The sequence below is a fragment of the Budorcas taxicolor genome, chromosome 5, assembly GCF_023091745.1.
Source record: "Budorcas taxicolor isolate Tak-1 chromosome 5, Takin1.1, whole genome shotgun sequence".
NCBI classification, from domain to species: domain Eukaryota; kingdom Metazoa; phylum Chordata; class Mammalia; order Artiodactyla; family Bovidae; genus Budorcas; species Budorcas taxicolor.
Window position 1 is genome coordinate 126,443,333 of NC_068914.1, and position 19,671 is coordinate 126,463,003.

The 19,671-nt window shown below is 42.0% G+C and overlaps 1 protein-coding gene across 1 annotated transcript in view; it reads left to right on the forward strand.

The window, feature by feature from the left end:
- The first annotated feature begins 3,391 nt into the window (after positions 1–3,391).
- TM7SF3 (transmembrane 7 superfamily member 3) overlaps positions 3,392–19,671 on the forward strand; it is a 39,557-nt gene continuing 23,277 nt past the window's right edge. The window contains exons 1-3 of the mRNA XM_052640494.1: positions 3,392–3,507; positions 15,002–15,156; positions 18,948–19,098. Of these exons, the coding sequence (XP_052496454.1) occupies positions 3,417–3,507; positions 15,002–15,156; positions 18,948–19,098 (397 nt within the window). The 5' untranslated portion in view covers positions 3,392–3,416. The remainder of the gene's footprint in view (positions 3,508–15,001; positions 15,157–18,947; positions 19,099–19,671) is intronic.

Here is a 19,671-nt window from a genome sequence, read left to right on the forward strand (position 1 = left end):
GTACATGGGCTTCTCATTGCAGTGGCTTCTCTTTGCAGCAGAGTCTCTGCTCTAGGGCTTGTGGATTTCAGTAGTTGTGGCACATGAGATTAGTTGTTGTGACACACAGGCATAGCTGCCCTGAGGCATGTGGAATTTTCCCAGACCAGAGATCAAACCAGTGTCCCCTGCATTGGCAGGTAGATTCTTTACCACTGGACCACCAGGGAAGTCTGAGAAAATTATTTTTAATTCAATCACCTGGAGATAATCTATTTTAAACATTGTGATAATGTTCTTTCAAACTTTCTGACATATAAACATGAATGCATATCAAAAAGAAAACAAATAAAGCTTATACTATATATATATATATTTATTGCTTTTTAACTTGTCTTTTCATAAACATTTCCTGATCAATCAGTTGCCTTTTAAAGCATGATTTTTGATGGGCTACACAGTATTCTATCACATGGATGCATTACAGGTTATTTAATTACTTCCTTATTGTTGGGGATTTAGGCTGTTTTCATTCTTTTTGCTATAGTAAATAGCACCTTAAACAGTTTTGTACACTATATATATAAAATTTTATACATATTTACATACTTAAATCTAAAAGTGTAATTATCACACTAAAGCTATGAGTATTTTTAAGATTTTTGATGCAGCTCATGCTATAAAAATGTGTATGAAATTACACTGTCACTAGTTCCATCATAGAATGTCTTCTCAAATCTTTCATCCACACTCAAAGTTCTTGTTCTTTTGAAATATTTGCAGCTTAGTTTCTTGACTTGATTTTGTATGTATGTTTGTTACTAGTAAATTTGAACTTATTTTTCATGTATTTATTGGGCATTTGTGTTTCTTTTATTTTTTTAAGATTCCCTATTCAGATTGTTTGCTAACTTTTATTTTTGGCCATCAACTTGATCATATTGTTTATGGTGTTTTTGACTTTAATTAAAAATGTTAAGTAGCCAAATCTACCAATCTTTTTCTTTATGGCTTCCTCCTTTGCTTTTTTGCTTAGTAAGTTCCTCCACTTTCATGCTGCCAGATTCCAAGAGATTCTTGCTTAAATAAATTCTTAAAAGAGTGGGAGATCTGAGATATATAATTTAGTTTTTGGTTATGCTGGGTCTTCATTACTTCTAGCCATCTTTTCCTAGTTTTGAAGAGTGGGAGCTACACTCTAGTTGTGGTGCGCAGGCTTCTCATTGTGGTGGCTCTCCCCTTGTTGAGCACAGGTTTCAGTAGTTGCAGCACCGTGAGCTCAGAAGTTCTGGCTCTCCGGCTCTAGAGCATGGACTCTGCAGTTGTGGTACATGGGCTTAGTCACAGCTTTAGAATCCTCCTGGACCAGGGATGGAACCCATGTCTCCTGCATTGGCAGGCTGACTCTCATCCACTGTGCCATCAGAGAAGTCCCAATTTTTTAAAACACATATATTTCCTCTAGCTCTTTTAAGATCTTGTGACAATGTGAGAGTTGTAATCCTCCCTCCCTGAAACAGTTAATCAGTTATCAGTTTATTGCATGCTTGATCGGTGGATTCAAATGCTACTCTTATAATCGCTCCTGTCATCCTCTTGGTATTTCATCTATTGAGAATTACTGGAATGAGGACAGTAATAAAAACCATAGGAATAAACAGTAGTACCGCAGCTGTGAACATTTAGACCAGGCAGAGGAAGGACAGAAAAAGACTTGTGCCTGTTAATATTATGGTGATTGCTATAGGTTTTTAGTTTGCTGCTGCTGCTGCTGCTGCTGCTGCTGCTAAGTCACTTCAGTCGTGTCTGACTCTGTGCGACCCCATAGAGGGCAGCCCACCAGGCTCCCCTGTCCCCGGGATTTTCCAGGCAAGGACACTGGAGTAGGTTGCCATTTCCTTCTCCAATGCATGAAAGTGGAAAGTGAAAAGTGAAAGTGAAGTCGCTCAGTCGTGTCCAACTCTTCGTGACCCCATGGACTGCAGCTCACCACGCTCCTCCGTCCTTGGGATTTTCCAGGCAAGAGTACTGGAGTGGGGTGCCATTGCCTTCTCCTGGTTTTTACTTTAGCAGTGGATTAACCAAATATGTAATTTTCAACATGATTGTTCATTGAAATACATAACTGAAAAAGTAAGTGAAGTCGCTTAGGAGTGGGTTGCCATTTCCTTCTCCAGGGGATCCTCTTGACCCCAGAATCGAACCCGGGTTTCCCACATTCTAGGCAGATGCTTTACCGTCTTAGCCACCATGGAAATCCTCAAAAAAGTGAAAGAGCAGGAAAAATAAAGGAGGGCTGCTGCTGCTAAGTCGCTTCGGTCGTGTCCGACTCTGTGCAGCCCCATAGGCGGGGGCCCACTGTCTCTGGGATTCTCTAGGCAAGAACACTGGAGTGGGTTGCCATTTCCTTCTCCAATGCATGAAAGTGAAAAGCGAAAGTGAAGTCGCTCAGTCGTGCCCGACTCTTGGCGACCCCATGGACTGCAGCCCACCAGGCTCCTCCGTCCATGGGATTTTCCAGGCAAGAGTACTGGAGTGGGGTGCCATTGCCTTCTCCGTAAAGCAGGGCACTCTTCCCCAAATAACTTTGAATCTATAAACCTAATTCCACCATCGTCTCGCGAGCCATTTAATCACATGGACCATTGTTCTTTAAACAGCCCTCGGGTATAAAATTTGAGAGGAAGTTCAGATGAAGGTCTCGAGTCTTCGAGGATATTTCGCTTGGAGAAAACGAAACCTCAGTTTTAAACGTGGCGCTCAACATTATCGCAATAAGTACTACAGACACAGCATCGCCCCCACATTTTCATACTAACCTCTCCCTGGCGGCTAAGGCAATTGCGACAGGGAGAAACGATCATCTCTAGCGTTTTGAGCACCAGATTCCTCTTTTTTTCCCTTTTGCAAAGGACCGTTAAACGTGGTACCGGGAGACGTTAGGCCGCAAAAGAAAGGTTTATTTTTTTTCCTGGAACGGTGGCTTTCGTAAGTGCAAAGATACCAAAGTTGAGAGACACAGGTTACACCAGAGAACTTCCTGGGGTCGCCGATGCCCCCGGGGTGGGAGTCTGAGAAACTCAGCCAGCCGAACCGAGGCTCGCGCTGCCGGGACAAGCCCCTTGATCCCGCGCGGCTCCCGGCCCCGCCACGGCCGGCCCTTGGCCCCGGCCCGCCCGTGGCCCCGGCAGCCCCGACCCAGGCTCCGGCCCAGGCCCCGCCCCCAAGGCCTAGCTGCCGTGACGTGAAGGTCGGGAGGAGGTGCGAGGCCGCGCAGCGGGGCTTATTGCCGGAACTGGAACGGTCTGCTGGGCCCCCGGCGCGCGGGCTCTTCGGGGCTGGCAGGTGTGCGGCGAGTGCATCTGGGAAGTGATGGCGCCAGGCGCGGGCGACCCGGGGTAGCGCTGGCGAGACGGCGGGGCCCGGCCCGGGCAGCGATGGGGCTCCTTCGGCTGCTGCTTATCGTGGTGCTGGCTTCGGTAACCCGGGCGGCCGGCGGAGCTGAGATCGTCGGAAACTCCAGCGAGGGTAAGGTCGGGGGCGCCTGACTTCTGCAACCCAAACTTGGTCTTGCATTTATTGCAGGGTCAAATCCGCCCTGGGGTCAGTCCACTGCGCGGGGGAGGCGGTGCGTTCAGAACTGGCAGGAATGGATCGAGGTCCTTTCCTGCAGGAGGCAAGTCCTATTGGCTAAGAAGGCCCTACTGTCAACCTCCTAATCTATACTGGGGAAATGGGAAGAGATAGGAAACCCGCTTGTTCAGACACATTATTCTCTCCCTTAGGGCGTAGCCATGTTTGCAGGTTTAATTTAACACCGTGAAACACCCCTTTGCTCGCAAGTGGCTCATCTGAACCTCTGGACTGCGAAGCTTGATAAAGCCAAGCTGCAGCGGTTCTTGTACTCCCCCAATCTAGATGCTTTTCAAATTCGTTATCCTTGGCGGAGTTTCAGAGGAAAAGTGAACCCAGAATGGGACTTCAGCTCATAGGTCATGTGCTTGGTGAATGGATCTTAGCACTAGTTGGTGTTTTGTTAATGTAAACTGTAAAAAGCACTAATTGTACCAAGCTGATAATCATGTGCTTTTCGGTGTCGTGAGGTCAAGCGTATTTTGGTTATGTATTGAGCTTAAGAGACTAGTAGTTCTGAAACATAACATTTTCTGAATAATGTGATTGTGCTTCTCATCTGTGAAACGCTCTGTGCAAACTGAATCCTAGAATTTTTGCCTAGGACTTAAGACCAAAGCTGAAAAGGGCAGTTATACTTTTGAAGAAGAAGAAAAAAAAGCCTTGTTTCTAACAGGGCACTCACATTCACTGCGTGCAGTGTGTGCCAGGTGCTTTTCATGGCAGGGTTGTTTACGCCTCACAACCCTATGAGATGATAACTGTCCCTCACTGGTGGAGGATGAAGCTGAGACCCGGGATGATGCTCACTACCGGAGTAAACAGCTCAGTGGGGCACAGGTAGCTATGAACCCCTGTGTCATGTAAATTTCATGGTCCTCCCCTTCTACAAAGCTGCCCTCCAATGAGAATGCTTTATTTAGTATGGTGCTTTACCCTTAATTCTTCTCTGAATTCTTATTCCTTGAGATAGAATCTCTTCTCCCTTCCTCATCAGGCCAGCTCCATTCTTCCAAGGAGAAGAGTCTGAGAGATTAGAGTGTGCAAATGATCAGACTCGTGAAGTAATTTGAGAAATTAATGTTTTTCAGATGCTGTGTCTCACCTCCTTTCTGTGATTACAGCACTAGGATTTCCTCAGCCACGTTATTCTTCTGCCCTTGCATCAGTATTGTTTTTCTGGGTAGAAGGGCAGCATGTGGGAACTTGACTGCTAAACAGTAATGAAACCTGATATTCTCCACATCTGTCAGGTAGAGATCGGAGTGGGAATTAACAGAGACACTTCAGCACTTGCCTGATCCTCCTGGAAAATGGCTGGATTGCTATTGGGAGATTCTGATAACTTGAGTGAAGTGAGTGAGTGAAAGTCGCCCAGTTGTATAGTCCATGGAATTCTCCAGGCCAGAATACTGGAGTGGGTAGCCTTTCCCTTCTCCAGGGGATCTTCCCAACCCAGGGATCTAGCCCAGGTCTCCCGAGTTGCAGGCGGATTCTTTACAGCTGAGCCACCAGGGAGCAAGTGCCATAAGTTAGAGGGATTTACCCATTTTATAGCAGGATAAGCTAACCTGACACCTTGTGTGGTGGTTTAGAAGCTAAGGGAAATTTTAAAGGTGGCAGATTGAGTTTGTAGTATGTCTGAGGATGGTGACCAGTGGGGCACAGGAGATGAATCATACGTCTAAACAGTTTTCCCTTCTTTGGGAGTCCCGGTTCCCTGCTGCCCTTAACACTTTTAATTCAGTATTATTTAAGGTTCATATCCAGTAACTCACATGGAACTTACCCAGTAATTGGAGTTTAGCATCGTGCCCTTTGAACCTTCTCAAGTGCCTCGCAGGCCACTTGTGTAGTTAGTTGCAAGTGTTCTCTTTCTCTCAAAAGTGTGTATATGTTTGTGTTTCTTTTCATCTTTTAGGGCTAATGAAAATTCATAAGGAGGTATCAGTGAGAAATTGGGAGGGTAGTTGAATGCCAGCCAGCTCAAATGGCTGAATTATTTTTAATACTCCATCTGAAGAGAATTACGAAGTGTTGACAGATCTCTCCTACAATTTGTTGTGTTAAAGCACAAACGTAAAGAGATGTGTTTTAGTAAAATAGTAAAAAGGAAAAGTTGGAAAATGTTAAGGTTACGCATTTAGGTTCTGATTGAGAAAGAAAAGGAAAATATTGGGACTAGGCAGCTCCTTTTAGAATGGTATTATTGGAAAGAAGGCATTCCCAGGTGGCTCAGTGGTAAAGAATCCACCTGCAATGCAGGGGACGTGAGTTCAATCCCTGGGTCAGGGAGATCCCCTGGAAGAGGAAATGGCAAGCCACTCCAGTATTCTTGTCTGGGAAATCGCATGGACAGAGGAGCCTGGTGGGCTGCAGTCCATAGCGTTGCAAAGTCAGACATGATTGAGCCACTGAGTACACACACACATTTTTTTTTTTTTTTACACACACATATTGAAAAGAAAAAATGACTCTGGGTAGGAATGGAGAAAGACTATGAAAACAGAAAAGGATCTCCTGCTGTGGGTTAGATGGCAAAAAACATTTTTGGCAGAAAAGGCAGAGGTACTGCTTTTTAGAGAAGAGCTACAATCCGAGTGCTCTGTCTCCTGGTAGCCATTTGCCTGTAACATCCTTTGATGTGCCATCTTTCCCACCTGCCCCCAAGTCATAAGACCTAAATATCCCTCATAAAATGTTTCCGATGCATCCTTTGGCAGATGGCTTTGAGGTGCAGTGAGTTCCTGTTAACCTCTTCAGGATGTGTTTTGTATGCGTGTCTTCTTTTGCCATATATGTTTTTATGAGTAGTGATTGAATGCAGTTTCTGCCAGGCAGGATTGTTAAAGTTGTCTTGACTTTCAGTGTGTTTCCCTGTCACGCTATGGAAGTCACTTTCTCAGTGCTGTTTATAATGGATGTGCTGGGCATTTATCTGTGTTAGGCCTCTTCTTTTCACTAGTGTATTTGTAACAGAACCATACTGACTGCCTGCGTATTTTCTTTTCTTGGTAACTACATGAACCTCTGAAACATTGGAAAGCTAATGGAAGTTAATAATGTTTTGTTGTGCAGTATTGGATAGTTTAGTTTACAAATATTTTTCCCATTTGATGCTTTTAGCAGCCATTTGATGTATACAGTACAGTTGCCTGCCTTTTCCCATGAGGGAACTGAGGTCCAGAGGAAATAATTACTTGCCCAAGGTCACAAAATTCAGTCATCATTTACCAAACACTTATCATGTGCCAGTCAGCTGCCTGGGACTGTTTGAGGCCCTGGAATATCAAATATGACAAAGCCCTGCAAGTCAGGGCTCAAACCATAATTGGTTTCTTTAACATGCAACCTTCTATAAAAATTGTGAAATGGCTGTTGGATTGCCTGTGTAATGCTGCCAAAGAATTTTCACACAGAAGTTAAAGGTAACTAAGGATGGGAAAAAATATAATTATCCTTCCCTAATTCATCAAGCATTGTGTTAGGAGTTCTCACACCTGGCAGAACATTAGAATCACCTAGAGTGCCTTGAAAAAAAGGCATGTTGATGAAGAGACAATTAGAAATTGAAATATAAAATAAAAAGCAAGTTTATAATACCATCAAGAAATATTAAATATTTAGAGATGATTATAATGGAATATGGAACAGTCTCTACACAGAAAACTATACAATGTTCTTGAGATAAATTAAGAAACTTAATAGAGGGATATCTCAAAATCACAGAAGAATCCTGTGTTATAAAGATATCATTTCTTCCTAAGTTAATACTTTCAGTGCCATCCCAATCAAATTTCTACAGGTTTTAGTTTTGTTTTGTGAAAATTGACAAGTTGCTTTCTAACATTTATGTGGAAATGAAAAAGGGCCAATAAATAGTCAAGACAGTCTTGAAGAGGAAGAACAAATTTGGGGCAGAAATTAAGACTGTGATATTGATGTTAGGGTAGGCAAATGGACCAATGGTACAAAGTTAGGAGTTCAGAAACCCTCACCTTGTCACTTGACCTATGTCAGAGGTGGAATTTCTGAGCAGTAGGAAAACTACTTTCAACAAAGTCTATGTCAGCAGGATATTCCTGTGGGAAATGAACCTTGGCTCTAGCCTCACACCCTATGTAGAAATCAGTTTCAGGTTGATTTTAGACTTCAATGTGAAAGGTAGAACGAAGTTTTAGAGGTTAACATGGGGAATGTATCTTTATGATCTTGAATTATGTTGGTAGATAATTCTTTAAAATAATAAAGGAAAAGCTTGAGAAACGGGACTACATTAAAACAAAAACTTCTGTTCATCTCAAGGTAACAGGAGAGTGAAAAGACAAGCTATAAGAGTGGAGAAGATATTTGCAACATATTTGACAGAATACTCATATCAGTGATGTCTACAGAGTTCCTAAAATTCAGTAAGGACAGATGATCCAGTTTTTCACATGGGCAAAAGGCTTGAATAGACTCTTTCATTGGAGAAGAAAATGGCAACCTACTCCAGTATTCTTGTCTGGGAAATCCCATGGACAGAGGAGCCTGGTGGGCTACAGTGATGAGGTCACAAACAGTTGGACACAACTGAGGGACCAAACAACAAGACCCTTTCACAGAGAGGATATTTAAATAGCCAATAAGTAAAACAAACTATTCTTACCAAGTGTTGGTGAGCATCTTGGATTACTGAAATGTTCTCTCACGGATTGATAGGGGTCAAAATTGGCAAAACGATGTTGGATAACTCGGAGAGCACCTACTAAAATTGAACATAAGTAAACCCTGTAACCTGATAATTCTACTCATAGGTTCTCCTTATAGAAATGTGTACGTGTACACCGAAAGATACATACCAGAATGCCTAAATGGAGTTATTTATAATTACTCCAAACTAGAAATAATCGAAATGTTCATTAACTGAATAGATAAATACATTGTGGTACATTTATTTCGTGAAGTATACAACAATGGAAGTGAGTGAATAGTGGTTACTACAGCAACTGGGATGAATCTCACAAATAAAATGTTGATTTTTAAAAAGCTAGACATAAAAGAATTCATGCCATACAAGTCTGTTTAATTAAATTTCCAAAAGAGCCCATCTGTGGTTTTAGAAGTGAGGATCACGATTACCTCTGGGAAGGAGGGACGAGACAGTGACTGGAAGGAGAGGTTAGAATGCTGTTTCTTGACCTGGTTGTGTAAACTTTGTGCCCTTATCTGCATGCATTTATTATAATAAATATTTGCTTTGTAATTAATACTTGGGCCCTAACCCCAAGGATTTTGATTTAACTGATCTGGAGAGGGACCCAGGCAACAGTATCTTTAAAAAAGCACCTTCAGATAATTGTAATGTACAGCTTCAAATTGCTTTCTAATAAGGACACCTCATGAGTACTATAGAAAATATGAAAAACAGGAAATGTGTAAAGAAAATATTATTTAAAGTATACCCCAGAGAGACATGCTCTTAATACCCCTACTTACTTGTCAAGTGACTGGTTTGTTAAATATTTAACCAGTTTGTTAAATGTAGTGTCTCTCCCCTTTGTTCTCTGGCTTCTGCTTGGTTCTTGCCAGAGGCATTTGACTGGGGGAAGAGGATTGGTGAGGCATCATCTTCCTTTTGGAAGCTTTTGGAAATCTGGAAAGTAATAGATGAAAGTTGTAATTGTTTCTGAAATGCTATGTGTTTTTCTTGAAGAAGTCAGAAGCAAGGGCTGTCACTTACTGTTTTGGTCCTGGTCATTATATTTTCTCACAGAAGCTGTTTGTTTTCATTTCTCATTTTCTTAAGGAGAACAAGACTTCTTAGGTATTTTAACCATTTAGGATTGAAGGTGATCTGCTACACTGTCACAGCAAAAACCTTCTCAAGTAGGTTTATTGCTGATATACACACATATATGTGTGTGTGTGTGTGTATATATATATATGTAAAATATATATACAGTGATTTTATTTCTTGCGCTCCCCAGGTGGCTCAGCGGTTAAGTATCTATTTGCAATGCAGGAGATGCAGAAAACCTGGGTTCGATACCTGAGTCTGATTCCTGGGTTGGCAAGATTCCCTGGAGCGGGAAATGGCAACCCACTCCAGTTTTCTTGGCTGGAAAATCCCATGGACAGAGGAGCTTTGTGGATCCATGCTGTTACAAAAGACTTAGTGACAATACAACAGCAGAATTTTATTTCTTATTTCTTATTCATGCTGGAATGGTAACAGCATAGATATTTATTAATAAGGGATTGGTTGGGGACTTCTTGGCATTCCAGTGGTTAAGACTTTGCCTTCCAGTGCAGCAGTATGGGTTTGATCCTTGGTTGGGCAGCTAAGATCTCACATGCCTCTCAACCATAAAAACCAAAACGTGAAACAGAAGCAGTATTGTTACAAATTCAATAAAGACTTTAAAAATGGTTCGCATCAAAAAATAATAAAAGACTGGTTGAATAATCATGGTGACATAGAATGTAATATTTTATAACCTTTAAACTAGTAAAACTAGGATTGCCTGTTGATGTGGAAAGATATGTAAGATCTAGAAGATGGGCTATACCAAGACATATTTGTGTTTTTCTTTTTCCCATTTACATGGAGATGCTTATGCTGATATGCTGGAGAAATTAACTTTCTCTACGTTTCTTGCATTTTTGTTGTTGTGTCCGACTCTTTGTGACTCCATGGACTGCAGCACACCAGGCTTCCCTGTCCATCACCAACTCCCGGAGCTTGCTCAAACTCATGCCCACTGAGTCGGTGATGCCATCCAATTGTCTCATCTTCTGTCATCCCCTTCTCCTTTTGCCTTCAGTCTTTCTCAGCATCAGGGTCTTTTCTAGTGAGTCAGTTCTTCGCATCATGTGTCCAAAGTATTGGGGCTTCAGCTTCAGCATCCATCCTTCCAATGAATATTTAGGGTTGAATTCCTTTAGAATTGACTGGTTTGATGTCCTTACATTCCAAGGGACTTTCAAGAGTCTTTTCCAGTACCACAGTTCGAAGGCATCAATTCTTTGGCACTCAGCCATTTTTATTATCCAACTCTCACATCCATACATTACTACTGAAAAAAAATCATAGTTTTGACTATACACACCTTTGTTGGCAAAGTAATGTCTGTGCTTTTTAATACGCTGTCTAGGTTTGTCATAGCTTTTCTTCCAAAGAGCAAGCATCTTTTAATTTCATGGCTGCAGTCACCATCTGCAGTGATTTTGGAACCCAAGAAAATAAAGTCTCTCACTATTTCCATTCTTTCCCCATCTATTTGCCATGAAGTGATGGCATGATCTTATTTTTAAATATGATCAGCCTTTTGAAATATGGTTATATATGATCTGAGAAAATATTACCATTCTGAGGGAAAAACATAACAAGTGACAGAAGTGTTGAGAGTGTTACCTTTTTATGTAGGTTGGCTGTGTCCCTATTTTATAAGTTTCAGATGAAGAGTTAAGGTAGAACTTGTGTTTTGAGTGCCATCAAACAAGGAGATTTTCTCCAAATTGTGCATTTTCTTTCTGGTAAGAACACCTCATGATCACTATAGAAATTTTATAAACAATGAAATGTGTAAAGAAAAACTGAGGGAATTCTCTGATGGTCTAGTGGTTAGAACTCTGCACTTTCAATGGGGAGGGCCCATGTTCAGTTCCTGTTGTGGAACTAAGATCACATAGTCAAAAAAGAAAAGAAAAAAATCAGTTAGCATACATTCCCAGAAATACCTACTTTTATTACCTCTAGTTATTTTGTTAAGTTACCAGTTGTTTAGTAATATATTTTCATTTCTATGGTTGTGTCTTTCCCTACTGTCTTTTAAATCACTGGAAGTTTTTGCTTCTCCAAGTATTTCTGAGTTGTGATAGATTAAGGAAAGGTTAAGAAAACCAAGATTTCACTAGTTGATAGCATCAATCTCTTTTAGGGTTTGTAAAGGTTATAAATGGTTTTTCCAGTAGTCATGTATGGATGTGAGAGTTGGACTCTAAAGAAAGCTGAGCACTGAAGAATTGATACTTTTGAACTGTGGTGTTGGAGAAGACTCTTGAGAGTCCCTTGGACTGCAAGGAGATCCAACCAGTCCATCCTAAAGGAGATCAGTCCTGAATATTCATTGGAAGGACAGATGCTGAAGCTGAAACTCCAATCCTTTGGCCACTTGATGCGAAGAACTGACTCACTGGAAAAGACCCTGATGCTGGGAAAGATTGAAGACAGGAGGAGAAGGGGACAACAGAGGATGGGATAGTTGGATGGCATCACCAACTCGATGGACATGAGTTTGTGCAACCTCTGAGAGTTGGTGATGGACAGGGAAGCCTGGCGTGCTGCAGTCAATGGGGCCACAAAGAGTTGGACATGACTGAGCAACTGAACTAACTGAAAGGTTCTACAGAGTATTTTGATTCAAGGCTCATGTAATGGGAGACAGACATAAAGATTATCAAAAGAGTTTCCAAGACAGGCTTAGGGGCAAATTTAAGTGTTAAGTGATAATAACCTTCATGAATTTGCTTACATCAGTTTTGGTCACAATACCCAAGAGGCAGAGTGATTAGCTCAGCAGAATACTTAAATAAATATCTGTCAAATAGAGAAAAGGGGTGGCGAGGCTCTGAAAACACAAAAACTGAAAATGTAACTCGAAAATGCAGGCCGGTGAATGAACTGAGTGCTCTTGACAGTTCAAGGATGGAAATCTAATTAATTCCTAGGAAAACAAACTGATCCTGCTCTTTAGTTTTGCAGACTAGAATTTATGGATAGTTTTAAGACTTGGAAGATGGTGGATAGATGATACCAAAATTAAAGTGCAAAACATGAAAGGTTTTTAGGGCCATTTACTGAGATCCAGTTAATTGTATACATAATTTTGGTTTCCTTGTAAAGTAATCTGGAGACGGAAATGGCAAACCCACTCCAGTGTTCTTGCCTGGGAAATCCCATGGACGGTGGGCTACCATCCATGGGGTCACAAAGGGTTGGAGGTGACTTAGAAACTGAGCACAATAGAGTAACCATGGCGATGGGAAGGCCTGGGATATATTAAAGTGCTTTCCTTACTCCCTTTAAAAAAACAAAACAGGAAACGCGCCACTTTTTCCAGACTTCCGTTGATTCTAGTAGTCACTTCTTAATATTTTTACCTCTATTTGGGCTGGAGTTCTGTTCCACATAAAAGGTGAGATGTCTTTCTTGTTACATAAATAAGAAATACACCACATTCATTAAAATTTTCACTGGATTTTTAGAAATTAAATTGTAACCACAAATAACCTTTTGTCATCAGTTAAAAAATTAAGTTACAATGGTACTATCGAGAATAACTTTTATTCTAGGCTTCCCAGGTGGCTCAGTGTCTGCTAAGCAGGAGACATGGGTTCGATTCCCAGGTTGGGAAGATCTTCTGAGGAAGGAAATGGCAACCCACTCCTGTATTTTTGCCTGGGAAATCCCATGGACCGAGGAATCTGATGGGCTACAGTCCAGGGGTTTGCAAAGAGTTGGACTCAACTTAGGGACTGAACAATAGCAACAAAAACCTTTATTCTCACCCACTATTTATATGTTCTGTTTGGCTTCTTGGTTAGCTTTTCTTAATAGTCTTTCTTTTTTATAATCATCCAGATGGAGTACTTGTGTTAAGAACAAAAACAGAAAGTATTGAAAAAGTTCGTTTTCTTTGGAAATGGTACATAAGAATGAGTTAGAAAGTTATTTAGCGTCTGGAGTGTTTCTTTCAGCTCCAACTGACTCAAATTTCTTTCTTTAAAAAAAAAAAAAGATTGTTCCACTCTAAGATTCTGGTGAATATTATCTTTACCTCATTGACTCCTTTTCATCTATATTAAATTGAAATCTTTTTGTTTATTTTTAGACTCCGACACCCAAGCCTGCTTATGTAATGCTTGCGAACTCTGCTGTTTATGCAGAGATACACTGACTCTAGGGCAGAGGGTGAGATGGGAACCCAGAACCACACAGAAGTCAAAGCAGCCTATTTAGTGGATTCCTTGAGAATTAGGTTGGAAAAGGAAAGAAGTGGTGAGCAGCTACAAGAAAGCCACACAGAGTGAATGAAATACAGCCAGACAGTGGAGGCAGGTCAGCAGGTGGGAAAGCCTAGAGGAGGTGTTGGAAAATTTGTTATGGCCTACCTTTTATGTGGACTCTGAACTTGATCCTTCAGCGAACAAATGAAAAACTCCTTGAAGTCCCGTTTTTCATGAAGTACCTGGTGTGGACACTCAATACACATTTTTGCCCACATTGATGGGCAAAAGTTTACAAGCTGGGTAATATAGTCCTATTAGACATATGAAGAAATTGAGGTTTAAGGGAAGTAAGTAACTTTTCTGAGATCACATAGCTAGTAAAGGGTGGGATAAAACGGAAGCCAGATGCGTGTCTCTCAGTTCAGTTCAGTCACTCAGTCGTGTCCGACTCTTTGTGACCCCATGAATCACAGCACGCCAGGCCTCCCTGTCCATCACCAACTCCCAGAGTTCACTCAGACTCACTCCATCAAGTCGGTGATGCCATCCAGCCATCTCATCTTCTGTTGTCCCCTTCTCCTCCTGCCCCCAATCCCTCCCAGCATCAGAGTCTTTTCCAATGAGTCAACTCTTCGCATGAGGTGGCCAAAGTACTGGAGTTTCAGCTTTAGTATCATTCCTTCCAAAGAACACCCAGGACTGATCACCTCTAGGATGGACCGGTTGGATCTCCTTGCAGTCCAAGGGACTCTCAAGAGTCTTCTCCAATACCACAGTTTAAAAGCATCAATTCTTCAGCACTCAGCTTTCTTCACAGTCCAACTCTCACATCCATACATGACAACTGGAGAAACCATAGCCCTGACTAGATGGACCTTTGTTGGCAAAGTAATGTCTCTGCTTTTCAATATGCTATCTAGGTTCGTCATAACTTTCCTTCCAAGGAGTAAGCGTCTTTTAATTTCTGGACTGATTTCAGAAAATATTGTTTAGTACCAGTGCATTTACAATTGGTGGTAACTCATGAGGGTTGTTAATCCTTAAATTCAGGGACTCTGTTCTGAATAGAGTTCTTATTGCTGCTCTGGGCTCTGGAAGCCGAGCTCCTTGAACATCCTGTGTTTGCATCTTTGGAAATACCTTTCTACCCCTCCAGTTCTCAATTCCACCCTTTCCAGATGAGTAGTCACCTTGGGTGGGGGTGGGGGGAGGTTTATGAGGGCGTGGGGGGTTGCTGCTTCTGCCTTTTGAGCTTCATTGTCCTCATTAGTGAATAGAGCGCAACAGTTTTTTCTGAGGACTAAATTAATCTTGCATGTGTGTTTAAGTATACAATTCCTACAAGTTGGTTACAGAGAGGTATGAATGTTAAAATGAAACATTTCTCCCCTTGTAGGTCTTCTGGAATTTTCTGTGGGGAAATTTAGATACCTGGAGCTCAAGAAGCCCTTTCCAGAGGAAGCTATTTTGCGTCATATTTCCAGCAATGTCACTTTTGTTATTTTCCAAATACACTCACAGTATCAGAATACAACAATTTCTTTTTCTGAGGTAAGTACAAAGAGTTACTTCCATAAAAGCCATTTCCACAGTTTGGTATTTAGTGTGAGCATTAGAAATTAATGCCTCTTTATGTGTTAAACTTTTAAAAGATCAAGATTGAGTCCTGTCAAGTTAGTAATTTAGGCTGGCTAGGAGGTGAATATTTCAGGCCTTTCTTGAATGGTGACCTCTGACCTAAAAGAGGGGTGATGCTGCTGAGTTTGGTAGGGGTGGCTTGTACCAAACGTCTCCTGCCTGCAGTTAAGCTTTCCCCGTATTTCCCACCTTTTCTTTTTCTTAACCCTACTGGGTCCTCAGTGATTTTTTACCTGAGAATATATTTTAATGGATTTCTGTGGTCATTTAGCCATTTAGCCTTGAAGTTTACTAAGACACCTAATAGGATCAGCTTTATTCTTTAGAGTTTCATTGAAAGAAAAGAATCCTAACTCTTAGTTTAACCAGAGCAGTGCTGTGCTCCCAGCAGCATTTGGGACCCTCTTACAGAGGGTACTCACTAAACCCCCGAGCCTCAACCACATCTCTGGGAAGTTTCCAAGTATCCTGAATCAGCTGAAGCCATTAAGGCTTTGCCATTTCTGCTACCCTTTACAGATCCACTTATTTTTGGTCCATGTGACCCCTTAGACTAATACATGAATTTCACTCTGTATGAAGTTGTGCTGCATTTTTATCTGTCCTCAGCCTACCTCCTGGCTTCCCCTGTAGCTCAGAATCCCCATGGACAGAGGAGCCGGGCAGGCTACAGTCCATGGGGTCGCAAAGAGTCCGACACGACTGAGAAACTCAGCACAGCACAAGCCTACCTTCTAATATTCTGGAATTTGCTAAATGAAGCTGTCTTCGTCCAGTCTCTATATATTTTCTGGACATTGGTCATTGTATCTTTCACACTAAGTGTTTTATAATTTTTGTTCCTGCCTTCCTGCCCCTACCACGAAGGTTTTGAAGGTGTGTGTGTGTGTGTGTGTGTGTGTGTGTGTGTGTGTGTGTAGTGGTTTGATAGACTAGATATGGGGGCTTTCCTGCTGGCTCTGTGGTAAAGAATCCTCCTGCTAATGCAAGAGACGTGGGTTCAGTCCCTGATTCAGGAAGATCCCACACGCCAGGGAGCACAACTAAGCCCGTGCGCCACAACTGTTGAGCCTGTGCTCTAGAGTCCGGGAGCTGCAGCTAGTGAGCCCATGTGCTGCCGCTGCTGCAGCCCGAGCACCCTGGAGCTGGTGCTGCCACAAGAGAAGCCACCAGCACGAGATGCCTGTGCACTGCGGCTAGAGAGTAGTCCCTGCTCGCCACAAGTAGAGAAAAGCCCGTGCAGCAGTTAAGACCCAGCACAGCCAAAAAGTAATAGGCTAGAAGTGGAAGGGCTTGATCGAGGAAAAGAGGAAAGAATAAATTCTACTAGTTGAAGATATAATAGTGTATATGACCCATTCATTGATTTTGCGGGAGTTCTTTGCAGCCAGAGCAGAAATCAAAGCATGTTGAATTTCATAACTTTCTTAGAAGGAAAAAACATTCTCATTCTTCAGCGGGAAGCCAAGTTTTTTTATGGGACTAAATTCAAAGGGAAACTTTCTATTCAGGCACTTACCTAGGAGACGCAGTAAAATGGCACATAGATGATTTCCTTCTTAATAACATCACAGCAAAGACAACGTTTGAAGGAAGAGACGGGATGGAGAAAAAACATGCAGTTATATTTATTGAATGCCCAGTGTGTGCTAGGCCAGTGATCCTTGAGCTCCTGGGGCCAAAGACTTGGTGTCTGCTGAAATTGTGGACTTTCTACCTGGCAGAATGTATGACTACATCTGTATAATTTCATGGGGGTCTCTGGAAATGCATTGAGCCTCCTAGTGAGGACCCCTCGCATTTGATTTTCCATGTAGGTAATTTAATTCTTAGAACAGTTTGTCCAAGTAGTCCTAATGTTTATCTCTACTTTTGAGGAAACGGAGGTTAGGTGAAGGGGTGCCTGCGTGACTGATGTGACAAGAGTGGCCTGGATGAGCAGCATCTTGGGTCTCAGTTTTCGTGCAGAAAGGATCTTAGTTATCCTTAATGATAACCATGTTCCTTTCCTGGGCTGCCTTTAGTTCTTGCTATATTTATACTGCTGAGAAGATGACAACCAGAACGGTGCATAATTCTAGAAGGGAGCGGTCTGCATGAAGAGAGCTGTTTCTGTTGTAACTTCCTGACGACTTGTGGCATCTTGGAGTTTTGGGGTCATCTTGGCAGTGAGTTAGTTCTTTGAAACATTTGACCCTTAAGTTCCTTGGTCATTCTCTCTTACGCTTGTCAAATTGAAACCCACGTGGCACTTTTTTCTTCCATTTCCTTCTTGTTCAGTTGCTCAGTCGTGTTTGACTCTTTGCAGCCCACCAGCCTTCCCTGTCCTTCACTATCTGCCAAAGTTTGCTCAAACTCATGTCCATCGAGTAGGTGATGTCATCTAACCGTCTCATCCTCTGTCGCCCCCTTCTCCTCTTGCCCTCAATCTTTCCCAGCATCAGGGTCTTTTCCTTAACTTTAAGGAAACACTCTGAATCTACTACCTCTCAACTTTAGTACTTTGTTATTCAAAAAGCTTTCCCAGCAGATGGAGGGAGGGGATGAGAGAGTATGGGGGTGTAAGGAAGAGTAAGAACAGGGCACAAAGAAGATGATCTCTGTGTTCACTGTCTTGGTCTTGGTGATGGTTTCCCAGGTGCCTGCATTTATCAAAACATATATTGGTATACTCTATGTGTAATTTATAATATGTAAATTATAACTCTGTTTTTTTAGAAAACTTTTCAAGGACCAAACTCTTTGGGGGCAGAGCTTCTATTTTTTACCTTGGTAGTGGTCAAGTTAATTTGTATATCAGGACCACAAATGGAGGCCACTCTAGTGACTTGGTCCACGTCACAAATCTAAGCCTAAGACTGCACTTACAGGGAATGCCTGTCAAGGAAACCTAACTTAAACCGATCACAATCCTCCAGCTCAGCTTAGCCAGCTCACTTTACCCTAGAAAATAGGACTTGCTCGTCTTCTGACTAAATCCCAACCTCCTAACCGAGCATGCTCTTCTAATGCTCTAAAAAGCTAGTTCATGCCCTATATCCCTTGGGAAGCATGCGCCACATCTAGTGAGGCACTGTCCTCCCCCAGTCCATCAGTGGTGTTCCGTTGAATAAAGGACATCAGACTTGTTACTAAATTGTTTTAGTTTTGTCATTTCCATGAAAGTCCTTAACCCAGTAGTCTTAGTACTTGAAATGCGTGCTAAGTCAGTTCAGTCTTGTCTGACTCTTTGTGACCCCATGGACTGTACCCCGCTAGGCTCTTCTGTCTGTGGAATTCTCCAGGCAAGAATACTAGAGTGGGTTGCCATCCCTTCCTCCAGGGGATCCTCCCGACCAGGGATCAAACCCTCATCTCTTATGTCTCCTACATTGGCAGGCAAGTTTTTACCACTAGCAACGCCCGCAAAGCCAAGTACTTGACATAGTAAATCCTAACTGAAGGGACTGAAAAGCTTGGGAATGTTATTGTGTATCTGCTATTCCTGGTCAAAGAGTGTATATTTTAAATAATTCCTCCATGTGTATTTGTGGGCACATGCACATAGAGGTGAAAATAATTCTTTAATCATCTAAGGAAAGTCTTTTTTACTCCTTTTTGGTTTTGAGAAGCTTTGGAATAGGGCATGCACACTACATTTACTCTGGCATTGAAGCACTTTGTTCAACTGCTGATTCGCAATGACTCTTCTTTCCTCGTTGCAGACTCTCCTTCCTAATGCCTCGGTGACGGGCACTGACAAAGGACTGGTTTCCATTCTTAGACCAGAGCAGAGTATGTGCACTTGGCACTTGGAGACATTAGACCCTGAGCCTGTCCAAAATGTGGCCATTCCACTGTCCTACTCGGAAAGCGGTAACCTTTCTATCATCAACTCCTTATTACTGTCCAGAATGCAGGACTTGTGGGTGAGAATTTAGAGATAACTATAATCCTATTAAAAGCGTTTATTATAAATATAGTTCTTCGAATTAGAAAGGTTTTAACAGCGGGGGAGTCAGAGAATTAGCATGATGAGTGAAAGCCCAGGAAGGGACTAGGATTAGAAGAACACATGTATTCATTTGGAAAACACTGAAGGAGCCCTTGGAGGAACTGTAACAGAAAGACATGTCAAGAGGAGAGGTTGATTCATGTTGATGTATGGCCGAGACCAGTGCAATTATCCTTCAACTGAAAATAAATAAATTTTAAAAAAGCAATTATCCTTCAATTGAAAATAAATAAATTAAAAAAAAAACACAAGACATGGTTCTCACACATTAGTTGATGGTTCTAGGTCAAGGAAGGTGTGGGAGAAGAATAAGGTATTTGGAGGATGGTGGACAGTGGGTGTGGCTGGAGCCAGAGTGGGAAGGTCCTGGTATATAATGTGAGGTCTGCATTCTTTGCTGAGGCAGCATAGAGACTTTGAAGCAGAGGAATGAC